Source organism: Oncorhynchus nerka, linkage group LG18, assembly GCF_034236695.1.
Source record: "Oncorhynchus nerka isolate Pitt River linkage group LG18, Oner_Uvic_2.0, whole genome shotgun sequence".
Classification (NCBI taxonomy): domain Eukaryota; kingdom Metazoa; phylum Chordata; class Actinopteri; order Salmoniformes; family Salmonidae; genus Oncorhynchus; species Oncorhynchus nerka.
Window position 1 is genome coordinate 25,422,754 of NC_088413.1, and position 23,679 is coordinate 25,446,432.

The window sequence follows — 23,679 nt, forward strand, 5'->3', positions numbered from 1 at the left end:
TATGGAAATTAACAGGGCATCTATGGTAACTATGGAAATTAACAGGTCATCTAAGGTAACTATGGAAATTAACAGGTCGTCTACGGTAACGCTGGTAATTAACAGGTCATCTATGGTAACTATGGAAATTAACAGGTCATCTACGGTAACTATGGAAATTAACAGGTCATCTATGGTAACTATGGAAATTAAAAATATATATATATCAAGAATATTTCATGCTGAAACCCACACCAATGGAATTCACTAAGTTGATGGTTTATATTTAGGATAATGTTTTACATCTTTGTCATTCTATAAATATTTTTTAAAATCTTATTATTTTATATATGTTCACATGTGATAAGGCCACACAGAGGGCCAGAGATAATTACAGACACCTGCGATAATCTGAAGTACCTGTATAAAATTCTCCCAAAACCTTGAAAGCTACCAAAAGTCTGGTGGTTTACTGATACACTTTCCAGTATTATACCCTCCCTTTGCAAACCTACACTACCGGTCAAAAGCTTAAGAACACCTACTCATTCAAGGGTTTTTCTTTCTTTTTCACCTGGGATCCTTTTCCAACAGCCTTGAAGGATTTCCCACATATGCTGAGCACTTGTTGGCTGCTTTTCCCTCACTCTGCGGTCTGACTCATCACAAACCATCTTCATTTGGATGAGGTCGGGGGATTGTGGAGGCCAGGTCATCTGATGCAGCACTCCATCACTCTCCTTCTTGGTAAAACAGCCCTTACACAGCCTGGAGGTGTGTTGGGTCATTGTCCTATTGAAAAACAAATGATAGTCCCACTAAGCGCAAACCAGATGGGATGGCGTATCGCTGCAGAATGCTGTGGTAGCCATGCTGGTTAAGTGTGCCTTGAATTCTAAATAAATCACAGTGTCACTAGCAAAGCATCATCACACTACCTCCTCTATGCCTTACGGTGGGAAATACACATGCGGAGATCATCCGTTCACCTACTCTGCGTCTCACAGCAGTTGGAACCAAAAATCTCCAATTTGGACTCCAGACCAAACTACAAATTTCCACCGATCTAATGTCCATTGCTCATGTTTCTTGGCCCAGGCAAGTCTCTTCTTCTCATTGGTGTCCTTTAGTAGTGGGTTCTTTGTAGCATTTCGACAATTAAGCATTTATTTGGGCTGAGATTTCTGAGGCTGGTAACTCTAATGAACTTACCCTCTACAGCAGAGGTAACTCTGGGTCTTCCTTTCCTGTGGCGGTCCTCATGACAGCCAGTTTCATCATAGCGCTTGATGGTTTTTGCGACTGCACTTGAAGAAACTTTCAGAGTTCTTGACATTGTCCGCATTGACTGACCTTCATGTCTTAAAGTAATGATGGACTGTCATTTCTCTTTGATTATTTGAGCTGTTCTTGCCATAATATGGACTTGGTCTTTTCCCAAATAGGGCTATCTTCTATATACCACCCCTACCTTGTCACAACACAACTGATTGGCTCAAACGCATTAAGAAGGAAAGAAATTCCACAAATTAACTTTTAAGAAAGCACACCTGTTAATTGAAATGCATTCCAGGTGACTATGCCATGAAGCTGGTTGAGAGAATGCCAAGAGTGTGCAAAGCTGTCAAGGCAAAGGGTGGCTATTTGAAGAATATGAAATAGATTTGGATTTTTTAAACACTTTTTTCGTTAATACATGATTCCATATGTGTTATTTCAAAGTTGTAATGTCTTCACTACTATTCTACAATGTAGAAAATAGTAAAAAATAAAGAAAAACTCTGGAATGAGTAGGTGTTCTAAAACTTTTGACCGGTAGTGCATGTATGGTACTTCCTACTTTATTAAAGGAGAAACATGTACAGAGAGGAGAAAGATGTTGAATGGAAAGTTCTAGATATAGGCTGGGAGAGGTGTATGACCTCATAGCCATGCCTGGTAGGTACGCCCGGTAGGCACACCTGGTAGGTACGCCTGGTAGGCACACCTGGTAGGTATGCCTGGTAGGCACGCCGTATCCAATGTAATTTAACACAAGACGTTTTTCTGCCCAAATAAGGTAATCCTCTTATACTGAAGTAATGCATAGAAGATCATAGTAATAGGTATTCCGCGCTTTTGGATATAAGCACCAGTTCCCAGAAGGCAGGAAATTAATTGATGCATCGTTCTTTCACTGATCATCATCATCACCATCATCACCACCAATAGCAGCAGTAGCAGTAATAACACAGCATCTGAGAACCCGTAGATCATTGTAGATCTTTTTTGTTGTTTCATAGTGTGGGTTTTCTGTTTTAAACTCCCCCCTATCCCTTTCCCTAAGGGGAGTCACAGCATCCACCCGGCCCAGTGACAACCCTCCTCCATAGCCTTGAATCCAAGCTCAAAATGGTGAAATAATCCGTTTGGATCCCAGGCTAACTTCTCCCCCCACTGCTCATCTCACTCCCAGACTCTCTGGAGGAGAAGTCTCTGTGTGAGACACTGGCAGTGGGAGCTGTCCTTGGTGAGTAATGTGACTGTGGATCAAACCTCTCTGTGCTTTCATTAGGGCTCTGTCTGTCTCTCTCGCTCTCGCTCTCTCCCTCCCTCCCTCCCTCCCTACCGAAACTCCACATCTATCTGTCTGGACAGTGGACACACACCAACCCAGGGAGCCAGCATGGCTGTGTGTGTGAGTGAGTGTGTGTTTTGAGAGTTTCCGTGGAAACGCTATGGGTAGACGACCTAATTGATCCAGGATCATACATTATATGATGAAAATTGTGTGCTGAATATGTGGTTTTGCTAGGTGGACTACGGATGATCAATAATGTAAATGAGAACTTGTTCTCAACTGGCCTACCTGGTTAAATAAAGGTGAAATAAAAAGTGTAAAAAAATAAATAAAATAAATAAATGATAGATGAGCTACTTAGGGTGAACTCAGCACTATAAGCAAATGTGCAAACACACATTCAATGACAGACTACTCATGCATATGACATGAACAACTATCCAACGGACAACCATCAATCAATCTCCCCATCCAACTATATATTTCCCCGTACACACCCTACCACAAGCCTCCCTCATTCCACCCACCACCCACACACATCCAATAACCGAGACAGAGACACACAAAGTTTGAAGTTCCAATCAGAGGAGCAGGGCCGGTGCTGACCAGGCCGCCTGCGTGTCTAATCAAGGATGAGGGGAAGCGGTGACAGAGAGAATGTACCAATTAAGCTGTCTGATTGGGCTCTACTCCACTGTGGCAAAAACAATCTCTCACTCACTCACTGCAGCAGATTGCAAATCTGACAGCACCAGATGTAATTCATAATTACACGGATAAAACACCAAGTGTCTTGTCCATAAAACTCTGCGCTCGTCGACTCGCAATTCACTTGAGTTGGCTTTGGCGTTTTAATGATGAGTTATGGACAGTGGGTATGACGAGAGGTGTGTGTGTGTTTGGGGTGTGTTTAACCCTAGAGCTAGATGTCTTCACGGCAGATGTTTTGTAGTAGGTGACAGTACGCTTGAAGGGCAACTTCAGGTCACTAAAATACACTTGCTGCAGCCAAATATATCCAACAAAATACAGTATAAACAATCATCTCTGAGGCAAAACACATGTTCACACTCAGTCACTGTAAAGGAGATTTCCTACAAATAGCTCCAGTTTTAATCCCCCTGGTAGCTCACCTCCCAGGCTTCGCCTCCCAGGCTTCACCTCCCAGGCTTCACCTACCAGGCTTCACCTCCCAGGCTTCACCTCCCAGGCTTCACCTCCCAGGCTTCACTTACCAGGCTTCACCTACCAGGCTTCACCTACCAGGCTTCACCTTGCCTGATTACACACTAGCACAGCAGGAGGGAAGAGCTCCAAAATGAGCTCCCCTGTGGTGCTACACACATCCAGATGGTGACATTCAGCCCAGCACCATTCCTGCACCCAGGTACCTTTGAGCTCCATTGTGGGGGAAAGGAACATGGACAGAGGGGGTAGATTTTGTGATGGTTGGAGACCTGTGTGGCTAGAGATCCAGCCAAGGGCACTAAGCAGCACTCCCACCCCAGGCTTGGAGCTAAATGGTGGGGAACGGAACAAGGAAAGAGCTGGTAGGTGGTGGTGGTTCTGATAGTTGTGGTGGTAGAGGCCTACTCACCTTTCCAGCCAGGGTCTTGAGTGCCTCCCTCAGCCCAGCCATGGAGTGCTGCTGTGCTGCCTGAAGCAGCTGGTCTGCCAGGCCCGAGATGAGAGGTTGGAGATGGCCCACACTGTGCAACACCTCCTGGGCCTTGGCTGTGTGCTCCGGGGAGTAGTAGATGCACTGGTATGCTGTGCTGAAACTGGAGAGGTGATGGAGAGACAGAGACAGAGAGAGAGAGAGAGAGAGAGAGAGAGAGAGAGAGAGAGAGAGAAAAAGGGTCAAGATTTTAAAGGACAGCAGTGTAGATAAAAACTGATAAAATAAGAAACATTGTAAAAACTCAGGTTTTACCATTTATTGCATGCGGTTAAATTTGACTGTATGAATCCAGCTAGTTTCAGCAGTGCTAAACATATTCAACTATTTTACATACTCAGAAGTTCACTATATTTGACTCTTCTAACTTGACCGGAGAGAGCGAGAAGTGAGAAACGAAGGAGATGGATCAATGATACTGTAGACAGAACCTGGGCCTGGGGGTTATTTAGATTAAATCAATGACCCACCCACAGAGTAACCAATGTCCAGGCATATTGCAAACCACCTGCAAGAACAGATTCATTTCAGCTCATTCTGCCTCCAATCAATAGCCAACCCATGACATGTTCCTATATGTCATTAGTAAGCAGATCGTATACATTCCACATACAATGATTTTGTCCATTTAGAACAGTGATGATTATGGATCGGTTTGTCGTCTAGATAACAGGGTAATCAAAAACAGTCCACTGGTAAACGTTTTCTAGTTGGATCATTACCGCCACAATACAGTGTGTGGTATAGTCTGGATACAGTAAGTCAAATGTTGCTCTAGTTACCTGAAACTGTATCATAGATCAATGCTTTCCAACGTTTCAATCTAAAACCACCTAATTAATATCTGCAGCCAGATGAAAATTATGAATCATTTTTAGGGAAGCGTTTCACCCTCAGATGAAACGTGTTTTGTCCGTTCATAGATTCAGGGCACATCAGTCCCAATCAAACGTTCACCTCAAGTAAAGTTTCAATGACTTTCATTGAGTTCTCCACAGTGATTTCCTGCCATCAAACCAAGCGCGTGCGTTAACGAGGCAGCGATTTGAGGCAGTCAACCCTCCCAGCTCGTTTAGATTCAGTTCTGAACAGCCTGTATGTAGGCCAGACCCTGGAGCCAGATCCCAAGGCATAACTGACTGAAGACCGAAAGAGTGAATGCCTTGAGAACGAGAGAGCGAGTAGAAAAGAAGAGTCCTCAAAGCAATCTTTTATGACACATCCTCTACCTGCTTCATCAGTACAGTGCCAAAACCTGGGGACCTTTATTACTTCAGGTGTACTGGGGGCTAGCTAGCTGCTGCCAATGTAGCATCTGATTGGTTAGCGCTAACAAATGCTGGCCTTGTCATTACAGCTAATGAGTTCTCTGGAGATAGGCCACCCGCTGCAGCCCATAGACAATCAGACTCAGCCTCTTATAAGATCCAGTACCATCTTATCCCATCTCTACAAAGTAGCCTATAGTCAATACTAGGGAAGTTACTAGGGAGTACTAGGAAAAAAGCCAACATTTGTTTGAATGATAACTTACGTAAGTCATTTCGTTAAAACTTGGGCATTCTCTTTGAGTCGGAGTTCATATTACCACATTATAAAGGAGGGTACAAATGGAAGAAGATCAATAAAACAGAATACCACCGGAAAAACGCCATTGTCTGAGTGAGTGAGTGAGGCAGACAGAGACTCATGAGCTAATTCCAGCTGCATAACAACACTGTTGACCCATAAGTACAAATCCAGCCATTAGGTAGCCTGTGCTGTGGATAATCAGTGTTTACACATGGTCCGGAGCTGGTTATTGGAGCTATCGGAGCTGGTTATTGGAGGGAAACCATAAATTCCTCATCAGGATGTCCTGTCAGTCCAATAAGCAAGCTAGCTTCCACCAAAGCCAAGATGGCTGCCGACAACCACAGTGAAGAGAACAGAAACCCTGCTTGTTAAGGGAAAAGCTTGAAAATGGACACCCAACCTGGAATATCCTTGTTTACAATGATGGAGGAATTTGTTGTTAGGTGTTTAATCAAGAAGCAAAGGATTTTGGCTGTGTTTCTTAGCGTCTACTGGCAATTTGCTGAGCCACAAGCTAGCTAGTTTAATGTAAAATACATGTTTGTATACACGTTATTACTCTGCAGATGATCTTATATCTCCGGTAGGTTACATCTGAGAGAACCAGAACCTCCCAAGAGGGGGCGGTGGGGGGGTCTTTATCGACCCAACTCTCCCCCAGACACAGCCTCCCTAGTGGGCTAGCTATCCCACACCTCGCTCTCCGCCCTGGAGCATCCACCCACCCACTAGACCGACCTATTAGGAGGACTTATCAAAACTAGCAAATAGTAAGCAGTCTAGCAAAACGTCCTCCCTTGATGTTCCTAAACGATCAATGGGAATTGGTTATGACAGTAATGAGAGGGAGAGAGGGAGAGAGAAACAGGAGGAGAAGAAGAAGAAGCAGCCTCTCTTCTCTAATTAAGCCCGTGTCTCCGGCTCATGGCTAATTAATAGTGGGGAAGGAAATTAATGAAGAGCTTCCAGGCCTGCTGTTGACAGCCAGCAGGAGCAGAACACTGCATCGGAGGACGGCAGGACTGAGGCCCACAACTCCTCGGGCCAAAAAACACACTCTGTCATTGAGACAAAGACAGGCCTGGCACTGTAAGGCAACTGATCCTAGACCAGTCTGATCACTGCCAAAGCCCACTCTGTCATAAGTGAGAGGACGGGATAGCAACTGATCCTAGACCAGTCTGGTTACTGCCAATGCCCACGCTGTCATAAGTGAGAGGACTGGATAGCAACTGATCCTAGACCAGCGTGGACCTGACCAGACCAATGCTGTTGCCAAAACCCACTCCGTCATAGAGACAAGGCTGGAATGCAACTGATTGCAGACCAAATAATAGGGCCACTGTCAAAGTCCTCCTCCATCAAACAGACATACAACCTGCACCAGACTGATGCCAGAACAGCCTGTGTTTGAACAAGATTGTGTCCATTGGTTACTCAGGTCTCGTTCCCCAAAGCCCAGTTTGTCGTAAGACAGTGCTGGATAGCAACTAATCTTAGAACTGTTTCTCAAATCAGACTAGGATCAACAGCCACTCTCTAGGCACTGATTTCAGTGCCCACACTATCATATAGGAGGACAGGAGCATAGTAATATGAAATGAAATGCACAGTTTCTTACATCTGACCAGGGCTACTGCCCTTCTCCATCACACAGACAGACAGCCTGATGCCAGAACAGCCTGTGTTTGAACAAGATAGTGTTAATCAGTTCACTATTGGTTCTAGTACGCAACTTATTTAGCTCCTTTGCACCCCAGTATCTCTACTTGCACATCTATCACTCCAGTGTTTCATTGATAAATTGTAATTATTTCACCACTATGACCTATTTACTGCCTTACCTCCCTAATCTTACTACATTTGCACACACTGTATATAGATTTTTCTATTGTGTTATTGACTGTACGTTTGTTTATGTGTAACTCTGTGTTGTTTGTGTCCACTGCTTTGCTTTATCTTGGCCAGGTCGCCGTTGTAAATGAGAACTTGTTCTCAACTAGCCTACCTGGTTAAATACAATAAAAAAACTGCCAAGGTCCTCTCTTTGAAACCAATAGGCATCTGTCTGTTTCAACTAACACCTGGGAATAACACACACACACACACACACACACACACACACACACACACACACACACACACACACACACACACACACACACACACACACACACACACACACACACACACACACCCTATTTAGTTGGACAGAGTTTTGCAAGTGAAGTTAAACCTTGACATCAGGGGACTCTATTAGGTGTATGTATTGTAGCCTGAACCAAACTGTACCTGCTGTGACTGCTGCTCCCCTCCACACCCCAAAATGACCATTAGGCAGTGTTGCCTGAGCAGACGGCGGCCCCACAACAATAAAGGTCAGATACTCGGCAGTGCGAACAGTGAAGGAGCAACACAGCACAGCACAGCCTGCACACATACACACACACTACACCTGACCTCATAAGCTGGCGCAGCCCTCATGCTGGGGCCCAGTGCATGTACACAGAAGCGCACACACACACACACACACACACACACACACACACACACACACACACACACACACACACACACACACACACACACACACACACACACACACACACACACACACACACAATTGGAGAGAGAGAGAACGAGAGAGCGAGAGAGTACTGTATAAAAACAAGAAGTGCTTCAACCTCAGCCCAGCAGTGTTCCCCCTTACAGATCCTGATGATGCACATTAAATAAACCTGGGCTCCAGCCAAAGTAAGCGTCTCTTATCACTGTACAAAAAGCCAAATGATTCAAAGGAGTGGCTTGTTAAAGAAAGATTAGTCTGCAACGTCTACAGGGTTCAATTAAAAAGAAGGAAAGAAGAAAATGGGTGACTTTTCAAACAGCCATTTGGGTGGAAGGCATTAATGAAAGCTAAATGCACCTGCCCTGTATGTAAATAGCTTTGTAGGATACTGATGGGGCCCGAAGTGCAGCTGTTAATTTAACTTCCTTTCAAGGCCCCATACTAAGAAGATACCGCTGGCTCTGGCTGTTGCTCCCATCCCGCTCTCTCTCCCTCTCCCCATCTCTCACCCTCTCTCGCATCCCTCTCTTTTGCACACTCATCTTCTATCCCCGCTTCCTTCCCTACCCACTCTCTCTCTTCACCATCTCTCCCATCTCCACCCCAACCCTTCTCCCTCCCCTCCCTCTCCGCTCTCCCCTCCGCTCTCCCCTCCCTCTCCGCTCTCCCCTCATCTCTCCTCCCTCTTCGCTCTCCCCTCCCTCTCCTCTCCCTCCCTCTCCGCTCTCCTCCCCACTCTCCCCTCCCTCTCCGCTCTCCTCTCCCTCTCCGCTCTCCCCTCCTCTCCGCTCTCCTCTCTCCCCTCCCTCTCCGCTCTCCCTCCCTCTCCGCTCTCCCCTCTCCGCTCTCCTCTCCGCTCTCCCCTCCGCTCTCCCCTCCCTTTCCGCTCTCTCCTCCTCCTCCTCCTCCCCCCTCTCCTCTCCGCTCTCCCCTCCGCTCTCCTCCCTCTCCGCTCTCTCCTCCTCACTCCTCCCTCTCCGCTCTCCCCTCCTTTCTCCTCCCTCTCCGCTCTCCCTCACTCTCCGCTCTCCCCTCCCTCTCCCTCCCTCTCCACTCTCCCCTCCTCTCTCCTCCCCTCTCCACTCTCCCCTCTCTCTCCTCCCTCCGCTCCCTCTCCGCTCTCCCCTCCCTCTCCGCTCTCCCCTCCTCTCTCCTTTCTCTCCGCTCTCCCCTCCCTCTCCGCTCTCCCTCCCTCTCCCCTCCCTCTCCGCTCTCCCCTCCCTCTCAGCTCTCCCCTCCTCTCTCCTCCCTCTCCGCTCTCCCCTCCCCTCTCCTCCCTCTCCCTCTCTCCCCTCCCTCTCCGCTCTCCTCCCTCCCTCTCCCTCTCTCCCCTCCCTCTCTCTTTCCCTCTCCCTCCTCTCCGCTCTCCCCTCTCTCTCTCTCCCTCTCCGCTCCCTCTCCGCTCCCTCTCCGCTCTCCCCTCCTCTCTCCTCCCTCTCCGCTCTCCTCTCCGCTCTCCCCTCCCTCTCCACTCTCCCCTCTCTCTCCTCCCTCCATCCATCCCTGCTCTCTCCTCTCCTCTCCCCTCCCTCTCCCCTCTCTCGTCTCCCCTCCCTCCATCCATCCCTGCTCTCTCCTCTCCTCTCCTCTCCCTCTCCCTCCCTCTCCCCTCCTCCTCTCTCCCTCCCTCTCCGCTCTCCCCTCCTCTCCGCTCTCCCCTCCTCTCTCCTCCCCTCTCCGCTCTCCCCTCCTCTCTCCTCCCTATCCGCTCTCCCCTCCGCTCTCCCCTCCCTCTCCGCTCTCCCCTCCTCTCTCCTCCCTCTCCGCTCTCCTCTCCTCTCTCCTCCCCTATCCGCTCTCCCCTCCGCTCCCCTCCTCTCTCCTCCCTCTCCCCTCCCTCTCCGCTCTCCCCTCCTCTCTCTCCTCCCTCTCCCTCCCTCTCCGCTCTCCCCTCCTCTCTCCTCCCTCTCCGCTCTCCCCTCCTCTCTCCTCCCTCTCCGCTCTCCCCTCCCTCTCCGCTCTCTTCCTCCTCTCTCCTCCCTCTCCGCTCTCCCCTCCTCTCTCCTCCCTCTCCGCTCTCCCCACCCTCTCGCTCTCCCCTCCCTCTCCGCTCTCCCCTCCTCTCTCCTCCTCCCTCTCCCCTCCTCTCCCCTCCCTCTCCTCCTCCCTCTCCGCCCTCCCCTCTCCCCTCCTCCCCTCCCTCTCCGCTCCCACTCAGCCCGCCTCTCTCTCCTCCCTCTCCGCTCTCCCCTCCTCTCTTCTCCTCTCCGCTCTCCTCTCCCTCTCCACTCTCCCTCTCTCCTCTCCCTCCTCCATCCATCCCTGCTCTCTCCTCTCCCCTCCCTCTCCACTCTCCCTCCTCTCTCCCCTCTCCCTCCCTCCATCCATCCCTGCTCTCTCCTCTCCTCTCCCCCTCCCTCACCCCTCTCTCCCCTCCCTCTCCCTCTCTCCTCTCCCCCTCCCTCTCCTCTCCCCCTCCCTCCATCCATCCCTGCTCTCTCTCTCCCCCTGCCTCTCAACTCTCCCCTCCTCTCTCCTCTCCCCTCCCTCCATCCATCCCTGCTCTCTCCTCTCCTCTCCCCCTCCCTCTCCCCTCTCTCTCCCCTCCCTCTCCCCTCCTCTCCCTCCCTCTCCGCTCTCCTCTCCTCTCCCCCTCCTTCTCCCCTCTCGTCTCCCCCTCCATCCATCCCTGCTCTCTCCTCTCCTCTCCCCCTCCCTCTCCCCTCTCTCCTCTCCCCCTCCTCTCCCTCTCCCCCTCCCTCTCCCCTCTCTCGTCTCCCCCTTCCCCTCCTCTCCTCTCCCCTCCTCTCTCCTCTCCTCTCCCCTCCTCTCCTCTCCCCCTCCCTCTCCCCTCTCGTCTCCCTCTTCCCCTCCTCTAGGTGCCCGAGATGAATGGCTCTTTTTTTGCCCTCCTGGTTCCACCTCCAGGTTTTTCATTTTTCCTCTCCTCCCTTTGATTCATTTATATGTCATTGAACAGTCAAGTCTCACATCTAGACTATTGTTCCCTTTAATCAAAGACGATTACAAAAGGCTCTTGTTCAAAGGCAGGGTGTCTGTCTGTGTGTGTCTACAGATTAGGTCTAACCTCACTATCTATTTTCATAACATGACTTCATTTCAATTTATTTCAAAACACTAAACACGGTCTTCAACAGCACATTGAAGAGCACCTCTTGGCAGATATGCTTGAGTCAAAATAAAAGTGTCCTGGGCCTCCCGGGTGGCGCAGTGGTTAAGGGCGCTATACTGCTGCGCCAGCTGTGCCACCAGAGACTCTGGGTTCGCGCCCAGGCTCCCCAGGAGGTCCGTGGGGCGACACACAATTGGCCTAGCGTCGTCCGGGTTAGGGAGGGCTTGGCTGGTAGGGATATCCTTGTCTCATCGCGCATCAGCGACTCCTGTGGCGGGCCGGGCGCAGTGCGCGCTAACCAAGGTTGCCAGGTCCATGGTGTTTCCTCCGACACATTGGTGCGGCTGGCTTCCGGGTTGGATGCGCGCTGTGTTAAGAAGCGGTGCGGCTTGTTTGTTTGGGTTGTGTATCGGAGGACGCATGACTTTCAACCTTCGTCTCTCCCGAGCCCGTACGGGAGTTGTTAGCTAAGTCAAATATGAGACAAAAAAAGTACGGGAGTTGGGTACTCCCAGTCTAATCTCTCTTTTAAAGCAATTGATTTTACTTCACTTTTACTCTTCGTCCCAAAATATGCTAACTCTTATCGTAGTGTTTGCTAGCAGATAAGCGTTGACTACTGGGCAAATTCGCTTGTGCAGTTCTAACTTATTTTTCTTCAAACTTATTTTCTTTCAGTTTCATTCTTTCTTTCTTTCTTTCTTTATCTCCATCTCCTCTTCTTTGTTGAGCTCTAAACTCAGTGTAACTAATTGGCTCTGACATGGTCCGTAATGACTCGGCACTCGACAGAGAAGCTTTGGGGAAAATCACTTCTCATTTCCTCAGGCATCACTCAAGTGGGCACATGTTGAACCCATGACAACCCCCCTCCATCATACAGCATGGGAAGGGCAAACGTCGACAAGATACAAAACGCTGATCTCAGATCGGAGGACATTAAGGCAGCCATCTTGATTAACGACCCCAGGGCCAAGCTGTATTCTTAAAACGTCTCAGAGTGAGAGTGCTGATCTAGGATCAGTTTAGCATTTTACCTAATATCGAATTCGATGAAATGGACGAGGGAGGGCCTGATCCTAGATCAGCACTTCTTACTATGAGACGTTTTATGAATAGCTATGGGGGGATGGTGGTTGGGACTGTTACTGTACTGTCACTGTTCTCAGTTCAACTACATCACTATATTACCCCCATCGGGGTGTTTGTCAGGCCTGTGACGGCCCCGCTCGATGAGAACATACCAATTAGACATGTCTTCTCCGTCAGAGAGAGAGAGAGACTCTACATCATGCACACAGCCACAGCCCGAGATGGGCGCTAGGTAATTGAATCAAACAGACACAATTCAATCACAGTCTCTCGGAGTGTCAATAGGGACAACTCAGGGTTATTGCGAAGGGACCTGGAAGATCCAAAATGGCCACCGCATAGAGAGAGAAGCCGGTGAGTAAATACAAAAAGCCTGAGTCAGTCAACAGTCTCATCGGCATTAGGGCCTACGCCCCTCCAGGCAAATATAGCCGTCAGTGGCAAACAGAGCAGATCCCAATTGAGTCAAACCTCCCAGCTCAGCTGTCACTAACAGTACTGTGTAGCCTAGCCCTACTTGCACAAATCAAATCCTGATGTCAGGAGCAAATGAATCTGTCACTACCAATGCTGGCCCTGCTACATTCACCTGTCGTTAGCAGAACAAGCCTCACATGAAATCCAGTCAGAGACAGACTTACATCCATCCTTCTCTGTTAGTATCCTATACCTCTCCACCTTAAAGTGGGCCAATCCAAAATGGCACCCCATACCCAGGCCAAAAGTAGTGCACTGTACTATACATGGAATATAGTGCCTTTTTGGACAAAGCCACTTTAATGTTTTTTTTTTTTTTAGGAGGGTTGCATTTGGGTACGAATCTATTTTCCAAGGCAGCCCTGTCTCTGCTGCATGGTATGTGTTGTATAATGAGGCTGTCTCACCTCTTCTTCTCTGCCTCATGTCTGCTCAGTAGTCGCTGCAGCCCTCCGCCCTTAAAGCCCTGGAAGTGGGCCGCTGGAGCCCCCACCGTGATCACGTCATAGAATGCATCTGGGGAGGCAAGAAGGTGTCCCGCCTGGGGTTAGCGGGAACTGTGTTGTACAGTACAATACACCAAGTAGAGAGGAAGGGATGGGAACATGAAGAAGGGGGGGGGGTCAAGAAGGAGGGGAGGGTTTGAGAAAAAGACAAACATGAGACTTCTATAAACTTTTTTTCCTCAGAAGGAAGGTGGAAAATTGTGACGCAGGAAAATAGTCATACAAGGTTTTGTTGGAATGTGTAATGAGGTCTGACAGTAGTGTGGACTGAGGAGAGGTGGTGATGTGTGTGTGTGTGTGTGTGTGTGTGTGTGTGTGTGTGTGTGTGTGTGTGTGTGTGTGTGTGTGTGTGTGTGTGTGTGCGTGCGTGTGCGTGCGTGCGTGAATCCTCCACTGTGGTGGTTTAGTGCGGTGGAGGACAGCTAACGAATGGCCTCTGGGACGGCAGACCAGCCAGCCGCCACAGAAAGTCCTGTTTCAGAAGTCCCGTCGACAGCATTACTGACAGAGCTGCTCTGAATGTGAAGGTTGGGAAGGGTATTGGTTGGCACTCGCCCCACGCTTCCGTCTTAATGATCCCATGGTTGCCAACATGGCCCCCATTGTCCCCCATTGTCCCCCACCTCTCCCTGCTCAGCCCCTGGGTTCTCAAACTTCCAAGTTCCCCTTAATTGGCTACTGCCTCACAACATACAGCGACACAATGAAATACAATGGTGAGCCGACAACATCACTCACACGGGCCAATTTGCTCTAGCTGATTTCCTAGTGTGTCCCTTCTCCGCCCCCATAAATCGACTGGAGAACCGTAGGGTGGGGGGGGGCTGTCTTTCTCTCCCTGGGAGGAGAAATTATTGCGGGCCGGTGAGATACATTTGAATAATTCATACTTACTTAAACAGGACATGGGAATGGGTTAAGGGAGATAAAATGTCCCTTTTACATAGCCCAAATGGAGTTTAACACTGTTTCCTTACTCTGCAATTATTGACAGGCTGAGGAACAAGGTGCTAATATCTTGCAATCAATGTCTTAGCATTAAGTAGAGTTATTATTGAGTTAACCCTAGCACAGTTAGACCAAGGATTTATGCTATGAGTATTGTGAATAACATTTACCATTAAACATTTCACCAAATAATAATTCAAGGAAAATTACTCAAAAATGTGAGGACTGCGGTTCGTATCCATTTAAAAGTAATCACATTTATTACAGTTACGCAATAAGAATGCAATTTGCAAATGACACACACCAGAAATCTTCACGATTAAAAGGATACAAAATATCCTTTTAACAATAAGTCTTAACAGCATGGAATATTCACCACGACAGTACCAACGTATATCAGGTTAACCAATGACTCCATGATCTAAGTTAAAACTCAACTTTTATTCTTCCAAGAGCGCCAATTCCCTGGATCTCCTATTGTCTAATTAACATCACTTTGATGGCCCCAAACAGTACAACAAAGACATGAAAACCCACACATTCTCAGGTCTAATCACCACCCCTCAACAACGTATGATAAGACCTGTGTTGCTCTTCTTTGAACTATCCGCCGTCCGACGAACAGAACGACAGTTTCTCTGTAGCAATAAATCCATACACTTACGACTGAAACATGTCAACCTTCGTAGCTCGTCCTGAACTCTTGAAACAATCCAAACATGAATATCGTTGATTCAAGTCCGTCTTTTCACCTCTCCTGGCTTCAGTGACCCTAGGACATCTGTGGGAATGTCTCTTCCTCGAGATGGCCACAGATGTGATCACCCCTAGATGGTCTGTCGTTCAAACAATGCCATAAATGGTGACTGAGTCGTCATACTGTGCTCCCACGCAAGCCAGTTGCTAGTAGCGTCACCTTCTCTCATTCTCTCACTACATGATCAATAGTGGAACGCAAATCCAAATGAAAAAGCTATGCATGGTTTGGTTTGGTTTGTTTGGGAGGAAAGAAAGACCAAACTAGAGGAAATACAACTATAATTACTGACAAGCACAGAAAACTAGGTGACTAATAGAAAGGACGTTGATGTCATTTACATGGATGGACAAAGTCAAAGTGAATCGTTTTTCACCCCAAAGGAAACAACTGCCCAAGGGAGTGACCAGACTAGAGTACGTGGAAGCCCCCGACTAGACTACGTGGAAGCCATTTTATTGTGTCTTCTGGAAACTTGGCAGCAGAGACCAAGCTGAACTGAACCAGGAACGATCTCTTTCAACACATTCTCCCTCTTTCTCAGGGGTGGTAGACTTCTGACTAACCCTTCTTTTTGACCAGTCAGTCAGTGGTCATGGTTTTCGCTAACAGCTCCATTCCCCTTATTCTCCTTATTGTCCCTGATGTGCAGAGTGGTCGAGATCTGTGTCAAGGCTTGTCTAGCCTTCAACTTTACAATCAATCAAACGGCGAGACAACTCGAAACTGAGGAACATTCCCCAGGAGCTAGTGCGTTTGCAGTTATTGAGCTCATCCCAGAGCTAGCGTGTAGAAGCGTGTCAGCGGCCATAATGCATTTTGACAAGTCTAGGGCCGAACTAGAGAGGTGAGTATTGGGGTTGGTTGTAGAGGGAGATGGAAGCTCTAAGGCAGGCTATTCTGTGTATTCCCTCTCAGGGCCAAACGCGTAGGGCTTCGTTAGACCATTGTCTGTCGGTCGGTCTGTCTGTCAGAGTTAATGTGCACCTGTCAGCACCCCAGATGCCTCTGATCCGCGCCTTGTGCACTCTCCTGACAAGAGAAGAAGTAGAGCAAAGGACGTGAACTCTTGAACTGTAGCGGCTGTAGGTGACGTTCAAGACCCCAGTGCTCATTCCCAGCAGCTGGAAAACCCGCATGAAGATGTAATAGTCAGGGTTATATTCATTAGGGCACACCATAACCCTGAAAACTAAAATGTACATTTCTTATTGGACAAGTCCAGCTAGTCCTTCCCTGTTTTAATCCGTTTTTGGTGCCTAATGAATACAAGCCGTATGCTTTATAGGTCCATTTGGACACACACCTGTTTGTCTGGGACACGTCACCCTCATCCTCTGGGTGTGCAGGTTGATAGGGATGAACTCTAGATACCTCTGGGCCTTGCTGCAGCTCGGCTTGAATGACGGACCTGGAAAAGATAGCGAAGAAAAGATGTGTCAGTATTGGACACATTGCAAGCCATTAAGATGTTTATAACTGAAAGAGGCTTTCCACGTCAGGTAGAAGGCCTCATAGTAGAGCCCAGTGACACCCTACACTCCCTCCCATCTGGTCTTGCAACGCTTAGTGGTCTCTCTCAAATCCACACTATTAGCTCAACTTTAAAGCGTCACTGCATCATGTAACTAAGAATACGCAGAAAGCACCAAATTCAGCATCTTCAATGTCATAGATTACAAGATCATGTTATCAAACTCATAGACCAAACACAGGAGCCTATCGGCTGCATACCACCAATCCTTAAGGAGTCACACCCTTGAGTACAGAACTGTTTCGTCTGGACCCAGGAGTGTATTCATTACGCCGATTCTGTTGCAAAGCTTTTCTTAAACGGACGCAAACGGAACGAAACGGGGAAGGACCCACCTGAATTTGTCCAATAGAAACTCTTGTTTTTGTTGCAAAACGTAACTGTTTGCAACTGTTTGGACGAATGATTACACCCCAGTTCATTACTAGCCTGTGCTTCTTATCTGGCTGAGCTTGTAGCTCCAGTTATGACCCTCACATGTTTCTGCACAGACAGAAATGTATACCTTTTAAAAATACAGCTATTACAAACCTGCAAACACCTATATCTTCTAATGGACACGTTATGCATAGCTACTGTAAAATCACTTTAAAGCCTGGATTTACCTTCCAATGCAAGATACTTAGAAATATATATCACAGATAACAGAGACTTCTCCGCATTTCAAAACCAGCTCAATTTCAGATCAGGCCTTCCAATGCATCCACTAATGTACAGTGTAATCCTCTAAGCATAGGATTTGATCCTCTTTTGCACCACTTGCTTTGTACCAAACTTCCAATTAAAACGGTACCCCCCAAAAGATAAAGCACAGGCTTATGCTGAAGATGAAAAACACTATCTGACGCTCCACGCCGGTAGCGTAAATCCTAAATATGTAAATAGAGCTGGAAAACTTTCTTTGAAATAGGGCTAAGCTTTTAAGAACAGTCAAACAACGCAGGCTATCTGACATTTTGCGGTGTTTGCTGAAGGAGAGGGTATTTGTGTGAGTCAAGATAAAGGTAGGGAAAAAACAGGTACACACACACACACACACACTCGAGGGAAAATCGTATTCTCCTCAAACAAACATTTGAAGTTCTCTTCCAAATTAGTTCCACATCAAAAATGTTTAATTGGGTTTTCTCTCGATTCGATCAGAACTCTGTGTTTCCAGCTTTGAGAAATTCCACGCAACTCAAACAATCAATCAGACATTCAAACATGGGGAAAAACAAGTTGATGTGTCTGCATGAGGACTGGGTGCATTTACCCTTGTCCTGTGTATTCCATTTGAGCAGAGAGGTCTATACATCCCATTTATCAACATAATGTTGGAATCCCAATTTAGACAAATGTCCTTTCAGCCAAGACTATAATAAACTGTTCCAAGTAGATGTTTGCGGTGCTAATTCCAAATATATATCCACAGGGAAAAGCACACGCAGGATACCAAAGTTATAGGCTCAGTAATTTCATTTATTTAGATATCCTGGTTGTGCTTTTCCCTGTGGATATATATTTGACATCCCATTTCCCCATCCCACCCATCGTTAGGAGGACCCAGTGAGCGTTCGCACGTGCAGGAGTCAGTGTGCTGTCGAGGACACCACACGTGTCCCCACTACCACCCATGAAACATTTCACTGCTCTTCCAGTTGGCTACACTTACAACATGCTAGCCTGATGCTAGCACATCTGGTCTCCAGCTGCTTACTTACAGATGTCCACACAGGCTCCAGATTATTGACTGTACATTTTTGTACAGGCCCTACACGGGATGCTAGCTAGGTTTCAAGTCTGTTTCATTCCTTTGCCATGTGTGATGGCCAAATACCCAAATTATATCCGGCTATTTGTTTAGTATCTATATCACCACCCTTCAAAAGCTCCTAGTTTGGCAGCCATCTTTATATTCTTGTTTCTGACGTCACATATTCATCTGTAGCATTTAGCTATACATGCCCTATGATCTCTCCCAGCTGTGCTAGGTTGAGCGATCTCTTACGGCTAATGCTAAAGTCTGCCAGGGGCCTTGCCATCACTTCAGCTCAGTGGGCTGCCGTCAGTCACTCTGTCAACTGTGTGCACGGGGGACGGGGGCTAATCGAGCTAGCGACCGGTGCGGGTTAGACGAATTAGCCGTATCAAATTCCCATCTGTTTGCCCAGGTGGTCAGTCTGTGTGACAGGAGGGAGCCAGGATACTGACCCACACACAGCTGGCTGGCCAAAGTGGAGGGGGTTGGAGTGGAGGGACTCTCTCACTCTGATTTAACCCTGATCTTACCAGGTAAGATCTCATTTACAGCAACGACCTGGAGAATAGTTACAGGGGAGAGGAGGGGGGATGAATGAGCCAATTGGAAGCTGGGGATGATTATGTGGCCCTGATGGTATGAGGACAGATTGGGAATTTAGCCAGGACACCGGGGTTAACACCATGGGATCTTTAGCGATCACAGAGAGACAGGACACCCGTTTAACATCCCATCCGAAAGACAGCATCTTACATAAGGCAATGTCCCCAATCACTGCCCTGGGGCATTGGGATATTTTTGGGGGGACCAAAGGAAAGAGTGCCTCTTACTGGCACTCCAACACCACTCCCAGCAGCATCTGGTCTCCCATCCAGGACCAACCCTGCATAGCTTCAGAGGCAAGCCAGCAGTGGGATGCAGGTTCTCTCTCTGTCAGCCTGAAGAGACATTATGGGATGCCTTTGGATCACTAACTTCAGAAACGATTGTTCAATCCACTAACGATTACAGACGGTGGCAGAAAGTACCTTCTCCTTCCTGTACCAATCCATCCATGAACATAGTCAATATCGTCTTTGATTAGGGCCATTTCAACCATCTGGAGAGTTCAAAAACCTTTTCCAATGCAGTATCACACATCCTTCCAAATGAAAAAGCCAATATGTAGCAGTAGTAGCAGCAGCAGCATCCAATCAGGCCCGGTAGCTAGCTAGCAGCATAGACTTTAAAGAAGCTTAGCAGTGGGGGGCTGGTGCTGAGGAAAGCAGAGGAACGCAGCGAAAGCCTCAGCGTTCACAGGCTCCTCAGGCCGCCTCAGGACACACTTGGCACAGCAAACAAGACTCCCAAATAACCACCGCCGGGACGCCGGGGTTCAGATTGATGCTGGGACGGATTTGTGCATTTAACATTTTTCCTATCCTCCCTCCACTCCTCTTGTGTGGTGCAGACAGGGATACATTTGGGGTGGCTCAGGGAATTCTCTCATAGTGTATCCGAGGATTTCCTTTCATTCAAATAGCAGGCAACTTAGAGCTCCCACAGTGGAGGAACTGGAAACACACTGGTGGTGTCTGTAGACTGTCTACAATATACAGGACTACAGTGGCTCACACACTGGCGACACAGCTCACACACTACTTCATCCCTCAGGCGCCTCTGTAACAATACAACAAGACTATTTAGTCTAGAAGGGGGATTTTGCTCACCATGATTGAAGAGCGAGTTACAGACGGGTCTTTACTGTCGCTGACCGAGGAAGGCCAACAAACATTCACTAACGGGATTAACCAAGCTTCTAATTCGCCGGCCGGAAAACAATAGGAGTGGGAGAGATGATGAATGAATGAATGGAGTTATTAGACCATCTGAAGTATGCTGGGGTCATTCCAGCTTAATAAGTATGAATAAAAGGAAAACACCCATTTTGTTTTTGAAACTGTGGAAGAGGATTTATTCAATCAACCCCCCCTGACGACTACAGGCACAAATCCCCACAGACTACTGGTACACAACGCAGTGCGTCCATCCTCCTCAAACCCCCACAGGCTACTGGTACACAACGCAGTGCGTCCATCCTCCCTCCTCCTCTTCAATCTCACTTTCCCTCTCCCCACTTTCTCACTCTCTCACTTGTAACATTGCAACTATCCACCACATACACACCTCTTTCTCTCTCCATCGTTCTTACATCTCTCTATCCTCCCACTCCCCACCTTTCCTTTAATCACATTAGGTATCAATACTTAACCTGCTTGCTGCCTTCTCTGCCCTGCTCGTTTAGCGTCTGTCACTGCACCGACTTAATGCAGTGCTGGATTATAGGCTGCGAGGGCCCCCTCCTCTGCTGCACGTGTCCAACGGCTAGCAGCTAACTTGATCATCACACAATGCAGCATCTGGCCATGCAGGGAGAGCTGTCATGAAGCATCTCAACCCACGCCGCTTTGCCCTCTACTTACTAGATGGTGTGTGTGTGTGTGTGTGTGTGTGTGTGTGTGTGTGTGTGTGTGTGTGTGTGTGTGTGTGTGTGTGTGTGTGTGTGTGTGTGTGTGTGTGTGTGTGTGTGGCCATCGTCGCTCATCAGAGGTTCGCAGGGAAAAAACACCTTGACAAATATCTCATTATGGAATGAGAGGTGTGGGAGGAAAAATCTATCACTCCATCAGGATTCTATGGCCGCTGGGACCCAAGGAAGCTGGGATAGAGGGTCGATAGAGGGATGGGGGAGGGATAGAGTGAGAGAAAGAGAGAGAAATTGAGAAAGAGTTGTTATGGCTCGCACTGTGACCCATCAAGCATCGTGTTGTGGAAGTCTATTGAATTTGGTCGAGGACAGATATGGATAATTTGATAGTGCCAAATAATATCTGTCATTTTGTGCAACAGAGTGGATGTATGTAGGTGGGGGTGTGTGGGGTGTGTGTGTGTGTGTGTGTGTGTGTGTGTGTGTGAGTGTGTGTGTGAGTGTGTGTGTGTGTGTGTGTGATTCAGTCAAACAGTTAACTGTCTAAGTTTTGTTCTGCATCAGGAATCAGCAGGATAAGTGTGTAAACCCTATCAATATCAGATGAAGCCCCCCCCGCACACACACACACACACACACACACACACACACACACACACACACACACACACACACACACACACACACACACGCACACAGAGTAGCACTCAATCAGCTTCCCCTTGTCAACAAAATGATTATCACGTAATTCTTCATTATCCCCCTTAACCCTTGTAGAAACTTTGTTGCTATGGAAACTAACGCAGCAGAAGACAGAAACACTGTTTTCTGCTCTCCAGGATGAAGGGAAGTCGTAAAGAAGAAACAAAGGTGACTCGAGGTGGTCATCGGTCCCCAAGGCCTCAGTCCTCACCCAGTGTCATTTTTTACCCAGAATTAAATTCTGGATCTAATCGACACGCATCAAACATTCAAACATTAGTCAGATGAGTTCAACTTGATATGTGACATTGACTGTCTGTATGATAACATAAAATATGTCGTTCTATTTTATATAGGGCTGGGTGCATGCTTGTTAGTAACTGGAATAATTAATTTCATAAAAGTGTATTGTCTGGTTGCTCCTCATTACACACCAAAGACCAGCAAATATTCTTTACATCTTCAACATAGGAATCACTACAAAACCTCTGGTATGATCTGTCACATCCGGCCGTGATTCCTACCTTTACACTAAGGTAACCTGCCTAAATGACTACCGACCCGTAGCACTCACGTCTGTAGCCATGAAGTGCTTTGAAAGGCTGGTCATGGCTCACATCAACACCATTATCTCAGAAACCCTAGATCCACTCCAATTTGCATACTGCCCTAACAGATCCACAGAAGATGCAATCTCTATTGCACCTCACACTGCCCGCTCCCACCTGGACAAAAGGAACACCTACTGTATGTGAGAATGCTATTCATTGACTACAGCTCAGCGTTCAACACCGTAGTACCCTCAATAAGCTAAGGACACTGGGACTAAACACCTCCCTCTGCAACTGGATCCTGGACTTCCTGACGGGCCGCCCCCAGGTGGTAAGGGTAGGTAACAACACATTTGCCGCGCTGATCGTCAACACAGGGGCCCCTCAAGGGTGCGTGCTCACTCCCTGTTCACTCATGACTAAACAGCCAGGCACGACTCCAACACCATCATTTGCAGATGACACAACAGTGGTCACCAACAACGATGAGACAGCCTATAGGGAGGAGCTCAGAGACCTGGCCGTGTGGTGCCAGGACAACAACCTCCCCCTCAACATGATCAAGACAAAGGAGATGATTGTGGACTACAGGAAAAGCAGGGCCGAGCGACAAAACCTATTCCCCCCCAGGAGAGGGGGAATAGAGGGGGATTTGGCATGAGTCCTCAGATCCTCAAAAGGTTCTACAGCTGCACTTCCTGGTATGGCAACTGCTTGGCCTCCGACCGCAAGGCACTACAGAGGGTAGTGCGTACAGCTCAGTACATCACTGGGGCCAAACTTCCTGCCATCCAGGTTCTCTATACCAGAGGAAGGCCCTACAAATTGTAAAAGATAGCTACGGGATGGAGAAATGTAACGACTCTTAAATTCATAGACTATGGATGCAAGGACTGACCCTCCATATTTTGGGGGCAAGCCACCCAAGTCATAGACTGTTCTCTCTGCTACCGCACGGCAAGCATTACCGGAGCGCCAAGTCTAGGGTCCAAGAGGCTTCTAAACAGCTCCTACCCACAAACCATGAGACTCCTGAACATCTAATCAAATAGCTACATAGACTATTTGCATTGCCCCCCCCCCCCTCTCTTTTACACCGCTGCTACATGTACATACCTTGACTAACCGGTGTCCCCGCACATTGACTCTCTACGGGTATCCCCCTGTATATAGTCTCGCTATTGTTATTTTACTGCTGCTCTTTAACTACTTCTTACTTTTCTTATTCTTATTTGTATTTTTAAACTGCATTGTTGGTTAGGGGCTTGTATGTAAGCATTTCACTGTAAGGTGAACCTGTTGTATTCGGCATGTGACTAATTAAACTTGATTCGATGTACATTTGCAGCACCACTAAGACAAGTCAGGGACACAATGGTAGGGATTATCTGGGCAGTGCTTGGGTCATTGATAAGTCATTTCCTCAGACTCCACCTCTTTACCAAGCAATGATAAGCACAAAGGTATCCA

General features: G+C 47.7%; 1 protein-coding gene across 9 annotated transcripts in view; it reads right to left on the reverse strand.

Annotated features, from left to right (window-relative positions):
• The window catches only part of LOC115145578 (type II inositol 3,4-bisphosphate 4-phosphatase-like), a 406,180-nt gene that overhangs the window by 64,069 nt on the left and 318,432 nt on the right, over positions 1-23,679 (reverse strand). For all 9 annotated transcript variants that reach the window (XM_065003896.1, XM_065003895.1, XM_065003893.1 and 6 more), the window contains 3 exons: positions 16,521-16,625; positions 13,411-13,519; positions 4,137-4,320 (listed from right to left, as the gene is read on the reverse strand). In XM_065003896.1, the coding sequence (XP_064859968.1) occupies positions 4,137-4,320; positions 13,411-13,519; positions 16,521-16,625 (398 nt within the window). The remainder of the gene's footprint in view (positions 1-4,136; positions 4,321-13,410; positions 13,520-16,520; positions 16,626-23,679) is intronic.